Source organism: Quercus robur, chromosome 2 (genome assembly GCF_932294415.1).
Source record: "Quercus robur chromosome 2, dhQueRobu3.1, whole genome shotgun sequence".
In the NCBI taxonomy this organism is placed as follows: Eukaryota; Viridiplantae; Streptophyta; class Magnoliopsida; order Fagales; family Fagaceae; genus Quercus; species Quercus robur.
The window spans coordinates 35,257,356-35,271,456 of record NC_065535.1 but is presented as its reverse complement, the minus strand read 5'-3'; the positions used below and the strand labels follow the sequence as shown (position 1 = coordinate 35,271,456).

The window sequence follows — 14,101 nt, the reverse complement described above, 5'->3', positions numbered from 1 at the left end:
AAGGGGTATTAGAAAGAAATATAAAGAAGTGGAACACGTGAGGTTGCAAGAAGAATCTCGGTAACAAAGAATCATTAAAGCTAACTTTTTCTTGCTGCTTGTAAAGCAGAACTTGAAAACGTGCCTCCATATGAACCTCCGAAAGATGAACTGGTGAGTAACTTTGAGAACCCAATTATTGCACCTGATCGGAGTAAGCTGTCAAAACGGCATGGTGCAACTTCTGCGGCTCAGGTAATTAATCTTTATTGCTTGAATTTGTACTTCATGCAGAAGTTGGGCTTATGCTCTGCTTTTTGGTCATTAGCCTTTTCTTGTTAGCCTATCATTAAATTGTAGAAATTCTGGAAGTATGCATAGGATTGCATGATTTATTTATGATTGACAAAGAATATTTAAACTATATCATTCTACCTTTTTGTTATCTTTCCTTGTATGCTTCATGATTAAATAACCATTATGTTTTGCAAAAAAATTCATCAAATTTGCAGTTAGGGTGTATAGTTGTCTATTCAACCCATTTTCTTGCTAATCATCTTTTTTGGAGTGTTAGGTCGTACCATGCTAAAATAATTGTTGCAGATAATTTTATAATCTATATCATTCACCTGCAGACTTAATTTACTATAGTGGGCTTGTTATGATTGGTTATTTAATTGTCATATCCTTGCACATCATTATCATTATTTATTCTTGAGTTGGTATTATAATTCTGTATCCCTATATATGCATTCTGATATCTTTGTATGCTTCTGGACAGAAAAACCATTTGTCTGGCTTGCACAAACCTTATTTCAAGCTATCTTTTGACACGGTTCAACAATTAATGAATGTGAAGAGTGACCTATTGCATGTCGTTCAAAGAAACCAGGAAAAATTTGATGCTGCAGAAGCATATGAGTCCATTATAGCAGGGAAAAGGTAAGGCTCTATTCTTCATTCAGGTTCCATTTGCGTTGAACCAGCCATTATTGCCCTTTCAGTGAAAAGGTTATTGTTTTCTTTCTGCAATTCTACTCCCTAGCACTGACCTTTTACCTCTTCTTACATGTGGTATCTCTTTACTTATCCCAAAATATTTGGTATTTGATCTGCAGAGAACAAAGGCCTCAAGATTTTGTAGACTGTATTGTTGATCTCCGCGAGTATGATGTTCCTTATCATGTTCGATTTGCCATTGATAATGGTGATTTCTTGTTTCTTTCTATTTCTTTTGAGATTTCATTTTTATTTTTCTATCTCCTTTAGAGACACTGAGAAATTCATGACTCAGATGTACGATGTGGGCAATGGTATGACGTTAGTGTATCCAGTACTGGTCTTATGCTGGAAAAGAGGACAGATCTTTTGCAACGTGCTGAAGTGCATGTTTGTGCATTTGATATTGAGACTACAAAGCTTCCTTTGAAATTTCCTGATGCTGAATACGATTTACTAATGATGATTTCGTACATGGTTGATGGACAAGGGTACCTGATTATTAACAGAGAGGTACACATGATTGGCTTAAGCTTAGTGCTCTTTCAGTGCCTTCTCCAATCTATTTCTTTTGACTTTTTTGTGTACACTCTTGTGCTCTGACAGCTTTCCTGATAAGAAAAGAGTTGGGGGAGATAACGTGGATAGTTCCTTTGAAGCCTCAGACCGAATAAAGATGGTAAGATTGGTTACTCCTTTCATCCTTCAAGGAATTATCCACTTCATCTTATTATTTATTTGATTGTGTTTCGCTCTGCATCTTAAGAGCCCATCCAGAACATTTGTAATCCTTAGTAATTGAGATATAAGGCCTTGTTGGGCTGAGTTGATACCTTATACTAGGCAAATGATCGTTTTTTATAGCTCTTATGCAGTGCTTTCTCAGTGAGTTTTACTTGTAGTAAATAAGTACACATGCAACTCTTGCATTTCTAATTTACTTCAATCTGGTTTCAGGATATGGGGCACTTAGAGGACCATATCAAAACCAATAAGAAGCAATCCCCTAAGGCTGAAGTTCAAAATTCTTTAAAGCAAGAGGTATGGAAGTGAATTTTTTCTTCTCAATAACCACGTTATGAAGAATCACAAGACTTAAATCTAATCCTTTTCCTTGGTCATGCCTCTATTCGGCCTATTGCAAATAGGCTCCATCTTTATAGCTGTGATTTCTACTAGTTACTTATTAATTTTAAAATATGTTGCTAGCAGATTCTACAACTTGAGAAGAGATTACAAGACCAATTTGAGGTCCGCCGGGCTTTGGAAAATGCAATGGGATATAGGTCTTGCTCTCAGGATAATACAACTGGAACAGTAATGCCCAAGGTATACCTTCTTGCCTACATCTCCCAAACACTGATGTAGATTTGTTTTGGAGAGTAATTTATATAACTTTTCTTGCTAAAGAGGGTGTCCAATGCTCTTCGAACACCTGACTATTCCCTTGAGTGTGTGTAGTCATTTTGTCCCACAAACACCAAGTAATTACAGGGAGGAATCCCTTGGGGGTGGTCCGAAGATGGTAGTTGTGGGTTTTGAAGTTTGAACCCAGGACCTCATTGATCTAATGAGGCCTTAGGAACCACTAGGCCTTGGGGATTTTGAAGAGTAAATTATTATGAACTACTTATACAGTTTAACTGCAGTTTCACCATTTATGTATTTTGTCTATAATGTAGTTGTAAATTTTATCCTAATATCTTAAGGTGTTGCATTATCTCATTATATTTCTTAATCAAAGAGAGGGAAAACCGGAAAACCAATACTGTGAACAGTCTATATCTATGGAGAATTCCCACTTTCTATTTTATTATTATTATTATTATTATTATTATTTTTTGTAATTATGACTTAGACACCATGTGTTATCTTATCCATAAAGGTACTTGTAACTAATGAATCATATGCTCCAATATTTTATTTTATGGTTTAATGCTACTACTAATTGTCATAATTTTTTATGATGCCCTTGTATAACCCCAGTTAACCATGGAATCATGCATAACTCCTATGTTAATTACAGCCTCTGGTTTTGGTTTTCCTTTTGCTTAATAGCTGCATTTTCATTTTCATACTGTAATTTAACGCTACTTTTCGATTACTCCAGCCAGCCACAGAGTTAATAAAGGAAATTGCAGTGTTAGAGTTGGAAGTAGTGTATTTGGAGCAATATCTTCTCTCCTTGTACCGGAAAGCATTTGATCAACAAATAACTATATCTCCATCTTCCAAGGATGACAGATTAAAATCACCTATAAATACTCCAAGAGCAAGGATCCACAAAGCTTCCAGACTTGATATTACATCAAAGAGGGAAAGTTCAGTTGCACAAACTGGTTGTGAGTCGCTTGACAACCCATGGAAGGAATCCAATGGAATTGGTGGGGAGGAGAAGCTATTAGATTCTGGTGTTCATCGCTGTCACTCCTCATTATCTCAACGTTCAGTGTATTCGACTAGGACTTCACCTCCAGTTGATTCTTTGTCTAAGGCTTTACGCGCTTGTCATTCCCAACCTTTGTCCATGATGGAGGTAACTTGAGTCCCATCACATAACCATCTCTACTCTCTAGTTGGAGCTTGGCTCCCCCAGGACAGCCAATTGCATAGATCCACACTACATCAAAAGATGTGTTAAATTTTTTTATTTTTTATTTCCAGAAATATATCCTATAAATTTCAGTTTTCTTTTAACCCAACTTTTTATGAAATAAATGGAGACAAAATGTCACTAGTGCCTTGATGTGGAGGTGTTATTGGCAATAACTTGCAACTGCAACAGAATTATAACAAAAAATGTTTGAGGAATACATACATGAGTTCCCATTCCTAAATTCATTCATACGTTCACAAATTCATATATTGCAATATGGAGACCTTCTCTGGATTTTGACTTTCTGTTGTTTCTCTACAGTATGCTCAGAATACTTCGTCAAGTATAATCAGTCTAGCAGAGCATCTCGGTACCCGCATCTCTGATCATGTTCCAGAAACACCTAACAGGCTTTCTGAGGATATGATTAAGTGCATGTCAGCCATATATTGCAAGCTAGCAGACCCGCCTTTGACACATAATGGCCTGTCATCTCCCAATTCGTCTATGTCATCGATGAGTGCATTTTCTCCACAAGATCAGTGTAATATGTGGAGTCCAGGGTTCAGGAATAATTCTTCTTTTGATGTACGCTTAGATAATCCTTTCCATGTGGAAGGACTCAAGGAGTTCAGTGGACCATACAGCACCATGGTTGAAGTCCCTTGGATTTACAGAGATGGTCAGAAACTGGGTGATACTGAACATCTGCTACAAAATTTCAGGTGAATCTTTATGAAATGTTTACTCAAGAAAATATCATACTCAAATGATGTTGAATTTCATTTGATAATGGAATCACTTAGATGTATTCCATGCTCTCTTGCAATTTAATTATGGTCATTGAGTTGTTCTGTTACAGGTCCCTTATTTGTCGATTAGAAGAAGTAGATCCTAGGATGTTGAGTCATGAAGAGAAGCTAGCATTCTGGATTAGCATACACAATGCGTTGGTGATGCATGTAATGATTCTTATCAGTAGATATATTAACTGTACAGTGTTAATTCCTGCGTATATCTTTATTTCCGATGCAAATGAAATTTAATCAGCTTTTTGCTTTCCAATAGGCATATTTGGCTTATGGGATTCCACAAAACAATGTAAAGAGAGTTTTTCTACTCTTAAAGGTGGGATGTTACGGCATGTTCCTTTAGGAGAATAGTTAATGTTTTACGTGGTTATTTGTCTTCTTACACTTTTCCACTATCCAGGCAGCATATAACATTGGGGGTCACATCATCAGTGCAGACACTATACAGAGTTCTGTCCTAGGTTGCAGAATGTCTCGTCCTGGGCAGGTGTGCCTAAGCCTTTTCTTTTTTTAAAGTTATCTTGAGGTTATATGAGATTAGTGTTGATATCTTTAGTAAAATTTATGCATTTAAAGTTATGTGAAATGATGTTGGGCTTAAATTCAATTACTGGCCTTGAAAGTATTAGAACAATAGTTAAGTAATTAAAATCACTCTTTCCCATTAGCTTAAACTTTTGCCATAAGCGGTAGTTTAACATGGTGTTAGGGATGGTGATCCTTAGTTCTAATTCTTTCTCCACTCCACCTCCCATTTAAAGTTAAAAAATTCTAATAATGATTTAAGTGATTAAATTTATCATTTCCGATTAGTCCATATCAGAAAGTTTTTCTTTGGTAGACAGAAGACCATCTCTTGCTGCACAGCAGAAAATTTTAAGCCTATCCTCTTATTTACTCTTACTCTTCTCAGTAGGAGGTCAAACTTATGATTCCCAAAGACACATTATCAATTTTTTTTTTTTTGACTTAATTATCTAAATTAATTCTCACTAGAAACAACAATTCCTTGTTGAAGTTAAGTGATTAAATTTATCATTTAAAGTCAAAATCCTCATCAATTATCTGACATTTATTTTAATTATACCACTTGCATGTAGCCAAATTTAAATGCATCATCCAAGGTTTTCTTAAGTGAGCGTGCTGTTCCTGTTGCAATATTTGAAACTGATGCTGGTAAAGTGAGGCCATGGTTTTCTTAAATTTCATTTGCTTCTTGTTTATGTACTAAAGAAAGCATGTACACATTTGAATTCACAGAAATAATGAAGCATTATGTGCGGAGATGGTACAAGATTTCATCAGATGTGGGCATTCGATCCATTATTGACTGGTCTTATTACAAGCAAAGGCTTAGTTCAGCAATACAGAAAGTTATTACCATTCCTGCAGCAATGTAAAAGGTTTTGTTGCTTGTTCATTGTTATTTGTTGAAGTTATGTATCTCCCTTTTTCTTTTGTGTGCCTCATGTAAGATGAGTTGAAATTTTCAGGTTGCGAATCCCGTCCCTAGGGTACTACATCCTGATTGGCTGCATAAGAAGGTTCGTGAGAAGGAGGACAAGTTTCGACAACGCAAATTAGTTGATATCTTCAGCTCGTTGAACAGGGATGAATTTTTGAAAAAGAATAGTGATGCTGCTGGCGCCAATGGTGTGATGAATGAAGAAATTGTTAAAGACTTGGAGGACTTTGGAAACAAAAGCAGAAAATCTGTAACTGGACCTAGGATAGTTTGTGATTCACCTTGTTGTTATGACAACTATTCAAGTTCTAGAAATTTTCATTAGAAATTTGACTGTCATTTGTCATATCTCACAGCCTGCAGACTGGGAGGATAGGGAATATATTGATGATCCTAGTGAGGTTAAACCTGAGGTATTAAAACTTTGTATTTCTTTCTAACTACTGAAAATGCAATTAGTATCTGTATAAATTATGTGCTTCCATTAATGTTTATCTTGGTATTGCAGGGATATGATTCAATTCCAAAAGAAATTCCAGACCCAAAAGCTAAAGAGGTTAGTTGATTGCTTAAGAAGCCATGCATACGCAAAGCCATGTATATGAATTAATGCCTGGCTTTAATGATGTTGGACCCAACACTAGGCCTTTTGTAATTTGTAGGGCTAGTTATATTTCAAAAGGCTGCTTTACGTTCCACTTCTCTCCTCATTTCCCGTTTTCCAGTTTGATGTTTAATGCTGCTATTTTGTGATATGGTGCCTATAGAAAAGATAAAAGAAAACGAAAAATATGATAGAAGATGAAAAAACTCTCATAATTTAGTTTCCCTGATCAGCCTGATAACTGGGATGATGAAGAGAATGGTGCGTGGAAACCCCCAAAGGTACCTAATCTAGCGTATAAAGGACCATGGAAGCCCAAGGTATGCCAATTGAGCTCAAGAGATACACAAAAATGCTTGAAGCTTTATTCTCCTTTGCAGTTTCTCATGAGCTTGCTTTTTTGACTTGACAGAAAATTAAGAACCCCAATTATAAAGGAAAATGGAAGACTCCTTGGATTGATAATCCAGGTATTGTGAAGCATACGTATATAATTTTTTTCATTGATTATAAAATATAAAATAATTTGGACCGCAGGTACAAAAATTTGAAGTTGACATTAAGTGGTTTCCTTTTTCCTATGTCCAGAGTTTGAAGATGACCCTGATGTTTATGTGCTTAAGCCAATTAAGTATGTAGGAATTGAGGTTTGGCAGGTAGGACATAAGTCTCAATCTACTATGCTAGATAGACTGATTATTATGTTGCTCTTGTTATCAATAAACTATATGATTAATGGGGTCAAATAATGCAGGTAAAGGGTGGGTCAGTTTACGACAATGTTTTGATCTGTGATGACCCAGATTATGCAACACAAGTTGTGGAAGAAGTATTTGCAAACAGGGAGGTGTGGCCCTTCTCCTTAAACTTCATTGTTAGATTCCAGATCAATAGCAGTTCCTTATTTGCATATCTTTTCTGTAACTTCAGATTGAAAAAGAGGCCTTTGAGGAAGCAGAGAAAGTGAGAAAAGCACGAGAGGAAGAGGTTCTTAACGATACTTACTGCTGATTGCAATTTCTTTAGTCTTAGTTGAATTTCATTCCAAGTGATTTTAAATCTTCAAACATCATGCAGGAAGCTCAAAGAGCAAGAGAAGAAGGTGAAAGGAGGAGAAGAGAGCGGGGTTATGATCGACGGTACAGGGATAGATATAAGGACAGATACAGAAGGGTTTGTACAATTGGCATCACTCCTTTTAAATTTTTCATGATTTCATCTGTTTCTTTTGGTTGTTTGATGATCACCCTTATAATAAAAGTGATAAAGCCTATCATAGGCTTGGGCCAGCCAATCCTTTAATTTTTGAGGAAATTTTGGTCTTCTGTGATTAATTAATTGATTGTGTTGCATTTTCTGTGTATTTAATGGCTATTCCCCATCAAAGGCTTCTTTACAGACGTGACAAAAGACATTTTTGATATCAAGATTTTATTTTTGTGAAGATGTCATAATAATACAATGAATTTCCTCTGTGGTTGTGTCCAACCAAGATTTTCATTGGAAGCTTTTGGCCTTTTTTCTAAATAATGTTGAATGTACTGCCAATCAGTTGATGGAAACACTTCTTTATTTTAATGGAATTTTATAATAGGGAACTGATGCAGATTGATGATTGTTTTATTTACAAGTTGACCACATTCCATATAGGGAGAGTTTTAGAGAGCTTCCCCCCCCCCCTACCTGGCTCTCTAAAACTCTCCCTATTTTTTGGACTCAAAAGACTTGTATGATTGTTTCAAAGTTTGTCCTAACTTCAAGGTTGAATTTGTTATGCAGGACCGTCGTGATTACATGGATGATTACCATGTAAGCTTCATTCTTTTCTCGACTTATTTTTATTGCCAAATAGAGGTGGTATTCGTCATGACAAGCAAAATTTAATTTCAAAATGTCCAAATTACCTGAGTCTTTTTCTTTTCTTTAAATGGGAATTACTTGGGATTGTACTGCATATGTTTTTCTTCTACTGCTGAGAGTTCCTAGTAATTTGTTCAACATCCCCAAGTATTCTGAATTATTTTTATTTACAAGTTGACCACATTCCACATAGGTCTATTTTTATTTCTTTTTTTCCTCCATGAATATTAATCTCTAGGAAATCCTGAATGTAGTAAGTAAATTCTCTTTTTGGAAGCATCTTATAGCAGACTTACAGTCAAACATATTGGAATCTATTTTGTTTATTATTATTATTTTTTGTATTTTTTTTCCAGAAGAATCTAATTGCTGAAAAACTTTGTTGCTTTAAGAAATTGCAAGCTTGTTAAGCTGCTTCATAGAATTTATATCTTGAGAGGAAATTTGAAAGAATGTTGGTGTGGAGCAATTGGCATTGGCAATGTATTAGTGATGAGTGATTTGGAACACACCTTTCTTGTTAAAAAAAAAAAAAAAAAATTGTTTTTTCATTAGTTGGGATGAAGAATGAGTATGTGAAAACAAATTTATTACAATGGGTCTATTTTGCCTTTGATGTCATGGCCTGTTGTGTGAACACAAATAGAACACTGATACTCAATAATTTCAGCCATTTCTTAGGGAAACAATTATTAATTGCAATGTAGGTATTTTGTGCAGAAATTTCTACTGAACAAACGTGAAATGGAGTTGTTGAAGTTAGAAAACAAGGTTAGGTTTATCCTTGCAGTTGTGAAGGGAGAGATCATTGTAAGTAATAGGAAGAGAGCTGATCTGTTTGTTGAGCTGCAAACAAAAGGTTTCACTCCTTTTCCAAAGAAAACTAAAGCTGTTGAGCCAGAAGTTGCTGGTGCAACTGATGATACAGAAGAAACAGAAGTGAAATCTCCTGCTGACAGCAGTAGTAATGGGGTACAGATAAGTGATTATGAGTATCTACTAGCCATGGCAATTGGAAGCTTGACCATTGAGAAGGTTCAGGAGTTATGCGCTGAAAGGGATAAGGTCAATAAGGAGGTTGATGATTTGAGAAAGGAAACTCCAAAGTCCTTTTGGAGGACAGATCTTGATGCTTTGGAGGGGCAACTCGATGTATGACTGACAAATTAACAATTCCTTGTGAGAAGCTGTTTATTTTTGTGTCTTTCTATTTGTTGACTGTTTTTAGTTTTATGTCATTTAGGAGCTAGAGAGAAGTGATGTGAGTCAGAGGAGTTAAGAAAGAAAATGAGAGGCAAAGCAAGGGGTGAAGCTGCTATGAAGTCTGCTAGACAAGCACCCAAGAACCCACGGAAGAACAATAATAAGAAGGCAAACAATGCAGAATCTGTTGCAGAAGCTGTCTCGTCATCTGTGGCTGCAATGGAAATTGGTAAGTGTCAAAAAATATTATGTTTATTATATGGGAATTACTTTTTGTTTGATTTTTGGTTTACTTCTGCTTCATTTACCAGAGAAAGCTCCTGAGGCAGCAAAACCCAAAGACAGAGCAGGCTCTAGGAAAGCTCCTGCTAAGGTCTGTTTCTGTTCCTATGTTCTATTTTTGCTTGAAAAGGATGAGCTTAAAGAACGACTTGCTGCCTATAACCTCGATGCATCTCCTGATCAATCAGCCGGTAAATGCTATATTATTATATTTCATTAGGTTGTGTTATTATGATCTTTACACAACTCAGCTGTAATGTAAGAAAAATTACAGTGGATGATATGGGGATTTTGTTTGCAAACCAGTTAATATATGATCTTGTGTGAGAAATTGTGTTTCTATTATTCTTCTTCATAAAATCAATTATAAGAGAACAAAATACTGTAATGTACATAGATAAAAATTTTCCATGTTACAAGCACCAACTAAAATTTCCACTTGAGATTCAGCATCACTAATAGTTAGTTTCTTGTGAATTTTTTCATGATCTTTTACCGTGACATTATAGTGTTGGACTGTTTTTTCTGTAAGTATTCCCACAGTAAATTTCTCTTTGTTTTTATGCCTGACAACCATGGAGACTGAAGTGCCCAAAGTACCTGCCAAGAAGAAAGAACCTAGCAAAAGGGCTGCTGCAGTGGCAAAGAAGAGAGGTGCAGCGAATAAGCAGCAGCCTCAAACATTGGCCCAGAAGCTTTTAACTGACATGTTAAAGCCTGCTGAAAATTCCAGGATTTCACCGGAGAAGAAAGTGAGAAAGATGAGGGCATCTCCATTCAACAAGAAAAGTGGTTCTGTGTTGGGAAGGGTTGGTAAGGTAAATGAAGTGACTGAAAATGAAGAAAATTCGGGTTCTGCTTCTACTTCTGCCAGTACTAAAGAAACTATTGAAGTTGCACCAGCAAGAGCAAGACCTCAAAGGGTGAACCAAGTTAGAAAACAAGGTATGTGTTGAGTGACTCTGAAAGTGAACATGCCACTGAGGATTCTGAATTTGATGAAGTGACTGATGAAAGTGAAAACAAGAAAACAAAAACAAAAATAGCATCACCTCATAAGAAAGCACATTCAAGCAATTTGTTATGCCCAGTTGTGCTTTTGCTTGCTAAGCTTAACTTCTTTTTGTGCTTTCAGAAAGAGTATGACAGAATATGATCCGCGTCTTGTGGCTCCAACCTGCTTGTACCTGGCATCAAAAGTAGAAGAAAGCACAGTGCAGGCCAGGCTTCTTGTATTTTACCTTAAAAAATTATGTAATTACTTGATACTAGATTGATTGTATGAATTTCCGCTAAATTCAATTGTTGTCATTCTACATTAGTGTGTGAAGTGCTTACAACATACCTTTCTTGTTTTACAGATGCTGATGAAAAGTATGACTCAATTAACTTGGTAAGCGTCCAATCCCAGCATAGTCAATTTGGTGTGGCTGCTGCCAGCACACATCAGCATGCTTCTCAAATTCTTTGCTTGCTAATTCCTGTGCTTAATGACCATAAGCCTTTATTATGAACATCGCATTTTTGACCATATAATTAATAAATTGCAATAAAATGTTCGCCAATTTTACTATTATGATTTGGTAGCTTGTAACAAGTGCAGATGCTCTTTGATAACCTTTTTTTGATGCTGAGTAGAGATGAAAATGAAAATGAATTGATAACATGTTGGATTACTGTTTTGGTTGAGTTGGTTGTATTTTCTTTTCTTTGACTTTTCTTCTGAAATGGATGCTGGTGTCTTTATGAAAGTTTATTCTTAATAGCACACTAAATAAGTATGGAATGCTTCAATTAAAAATGCAGGTGCTATGGGCCAGGTAGTTGCCCATCAAAGAGGGTCGCATGGGCTAGAGAATTGATAGACGAAGAAGCAGAACAGTTCCTCATGCCTCGTTTCATTGACCCAGATTCACAAAGACCTTGGCTTGCCCAGAGAATGGACTTGAGGATACCATATTCTGCGTAAAGTTAATGGAAGGAGACCTGCTTATGCTTCCCAGCAACTAATATAAGATCTGCATAATACGTTTTATTTTTAAGTCTTTGATTGGTCAAGTTATGAGAGAATAGCATGGTGCCTTTTGATGTATGAACTTCCTCTATAGATTGTTTGGCTTATATTTTGTGAACTTGTCCGATCAGCTTGTGTTAAGATTCTTTCAAATAGTGTTTCAAAAGGGACAGTATCATTTTCAGCAATTCGTGACTGATGGTTTTGTAGAAGCAAGATGGTTTCTCCATTTGAAAAACCAGTTTTAGTTTCTCGGAACAAGCAGTGAGCATTTTATAGTTGGGCAATAATAGGTCTCATGTTGACTGCCATGAAGATCAAAACTATAAACACATGGGTTATGACTTTATGTTAAGTGCCAACTTTGGCATCAACTTTAGCTCTTGTTTGATCTGGCATATGTATTTCATGCAAGACCTACAAGGGTTATGAATTTATGTTAAGTCCCATTTGGTCCATTTCGGTCTAATTTGGTCCACTTAGGTCCACTTTCGTTAATTCGGTCCAATTCAGTCTATTTGGTCCTTTTGGTCTATTTTGGTCCAATTCGGTCCACTTAGGTCCATTCCGTCCATTTAGGTTCATTCGGTTCACTGCAATCCAATTCGGTCTATTAGGTTCATTCAGTCTATTTTATTCCACTTCAATCCTATTCGGTCCACTTAGGTCCATTCAGTCCAATTCAGTTTTGGGCTCAAAGTTTTATTTTATTTTTCTTCATTTTTAGGTTGAAAAGCATGAAATTTTATTCTATTTCTGTCAAACTCTTTAGTTTTAGGTTAAAAAATACAAACAAAATAGGTATTGGAAATAAAGATATGGGCCCTAGAAAAGCAATAAAAATAATAAAAATTCAAAAAAATTACCTGAAAATTAAAATTTCAACAATATAGGTATAATAATTATATTTGGAAAGAAAAAAAAAATGCTACAATTCTAAAATTATATAATAATTTAAACTTATTGTAATACGTAACATGTATTCCATAGAATGGGGGTGTACAATTTTTTAAAAATCTTCTTGGATATGTTTAAATTAGTCAACTAACTATAATATATTTTTTAAAAAAATCAATATAATAACATATTCTCCAACCTAACCCACCATTCTAAGTTCAAATTTATCGTTATCGCTCTTCCTGTGTAGAGTGTGTATCCAACCCACCAACACAACCCAACCTAACCCACCATAAGTCTATTTGGGTGGTGTCATGTGTAGTGCATAGGATGTGACTTCAAGGCTTTAGGTGGCACGTAAGGGTCAGTGGAAGCTTGAAATCTTCAATAATGAGTTGATCTATCAATCTAATTGTGGAGAGCTGAATGTTGGGGTCAATTTGGTGAAGAATGGATCAATGATGGATTATAGCTCAATCTCATCGGTGGAATGTGTGAGGACGGTCTCTCTAGGCACGTCAATGTCTTACACCACTAGGGAGACAGTTGGAATGCTAAGGGGCGTAGAGACACGTCAATGTGTTTGGTACTATATTTCAAATAACATGTTTTAATGTGTAAAAAAACATTACTGAAATTTTTTTCGTTCTCTTTTGGCACTTAAACTGTACCAGCCTTGTGATTTTATCGTGAATATGAATGCAAATATTTGAATAATATAGCATGATTCGCTGAGATGAGTCGCGTTTGAATTCTATTTTTATGCTTAGTACCTGTTTTTTAATGGTTACAATATACCATCTATCAAAGTCTTACATTAAAGCCTGTGTGATAAAGTAAGAAAGTTTCAAATTTGAGCTTTTAGACTTGGTGTGGTTCTCTTTAGTCTAAAATTTCATTAAGGTATGTCCTTGCAATATATGGAGACAAATAACCTAATTCATTTAATTTGACTCTTGCAATTTAATTTCAGCATTGTAGTTAGTTTTATACACAAAATAGGAAAGTTGAGTTCATTGTTATATCCGTCGTGACTTTTTACATCTATACGTTTCTATTTAAAGCAATAAGTTATAAAAATACCCCTTTTCACTTGCCTGTTGAAATTAGTTCCCAACTTGGGATTAAAAAAAAAAAAAATCCCCCAGTGGAAGTCGACCATCTTATAGTCGATTTCCATAGGAAATCGACCCTCAGAGAGTCGATTTTCATAGGAAATCGACTATTACAGAGTCGATTTCCACTGGGGTTTTTTTTTTTTTTTTTTTGAGTTGAAATTTTGGCACCTACTCGTGCAGCAGTAAACCATAATTGGTTTCCCTTCCCCTGCAGCAGTAAACTAGATCCAGAACACATAACATGAGCAGCGGTAAACAAGGAGATACAAGCA

General features: G+C 35.7%; 2 protein-coding genes across 3 annotated transcripts; both read left to right on the top strand.

Moving 5' to 3' along the window:
- The first annotated feature begins 690 nt into the window (after positions 1 to 690).
- LOC126713499 (uncharacterized) lies at positions 691 to 6,006 on the top strand. Of its 2 annotated transcripts, XM_050413258.1 has the most exons (14): positions 691 to 921; positions 1,098 to 1,186; positions 1,274 to 1,491; positions 1,585 to 1,657; positions 1,936 to 2,019; positions 2,191 to 2,307; positions 3,089 to 3,514; positions 3,896 to 4,299; positions 4,437 to 4,536; positions 4,643 to 4,702; positions 4,787 to 4,873; positions 5,487 to 5,562; positions 5,647 to 5,789; positions 5,880 to 6,006. In XM_050413258.1, the coding sequence occupies exons 4-13, from the start codon at positions 1,655 to 1,657 to the stop codon at positions 5,784 to 5,786; spliced, it is 1,497 nt and encodes a 498-aa protein (XP_050269215.1). In that variant the 5' UTR covers positions 691 to 921; positions 1,098 to 1,186; positions 1,274 to 1,491; positions 1,585 to 1,654; the 3' UTR covers positions 5,787 to 5,789; positions 5,880 to 6,006. The 2 variants fall into 2 exon arrangements, with proteins under 2 accessions (XP_050269215.1, XP_050269216.1); XM_050413259.1 differs by lacking the exons at positions 5,487 to 5,562; positions 5,880 to 6,006 and having other exon boundaries at positions 727 to 921; positions 5,647 to 5,725.
- LOC126713501 (calreticulin-3-like) lies at positions 5,884 to 12,198 on the top strand. Its single transcript, XM_050413260.1, has 16 exons — positions 5,884 to 6,101; positions 6,208 to 6,264; positions 6,360 to 6,407; positions 6,689 to 6,775; positions 6,868 to 6,925; positions 7,044 to 7,111; positions 7,210 to 7,302; positions 7,386 to 7,442; positions 7,533 to 7,628; positions 8,235 to 8,264; positions 9,036 to 9,467; positions 9,559 to 9,747; positions 9,830 to 10,745; positions 10,936 to 11,054; positions 11,162 to 11,193; positions 11,607 to 12,198. Exons 1-12 carry the CDS (start codon positions 6,045 to 6,047, stop codon positions 9,592 to 9,594), a joined length of 1,119 nt encoding a protein of 372 aa, XP_050269217.1. The 5' UTR covers positions 5,884 to 6,044; the 3' UTR covers positions 9,595 to 9,747; positions 9,830 to 10,745; positions 10,936 to 11,054; positions 11,162 to 11,193; positions 11,607 to 12,198.
- The last annotated feature ends 1,903 nt before the right edge of the window (positions 12,199 to 14,101 follow it).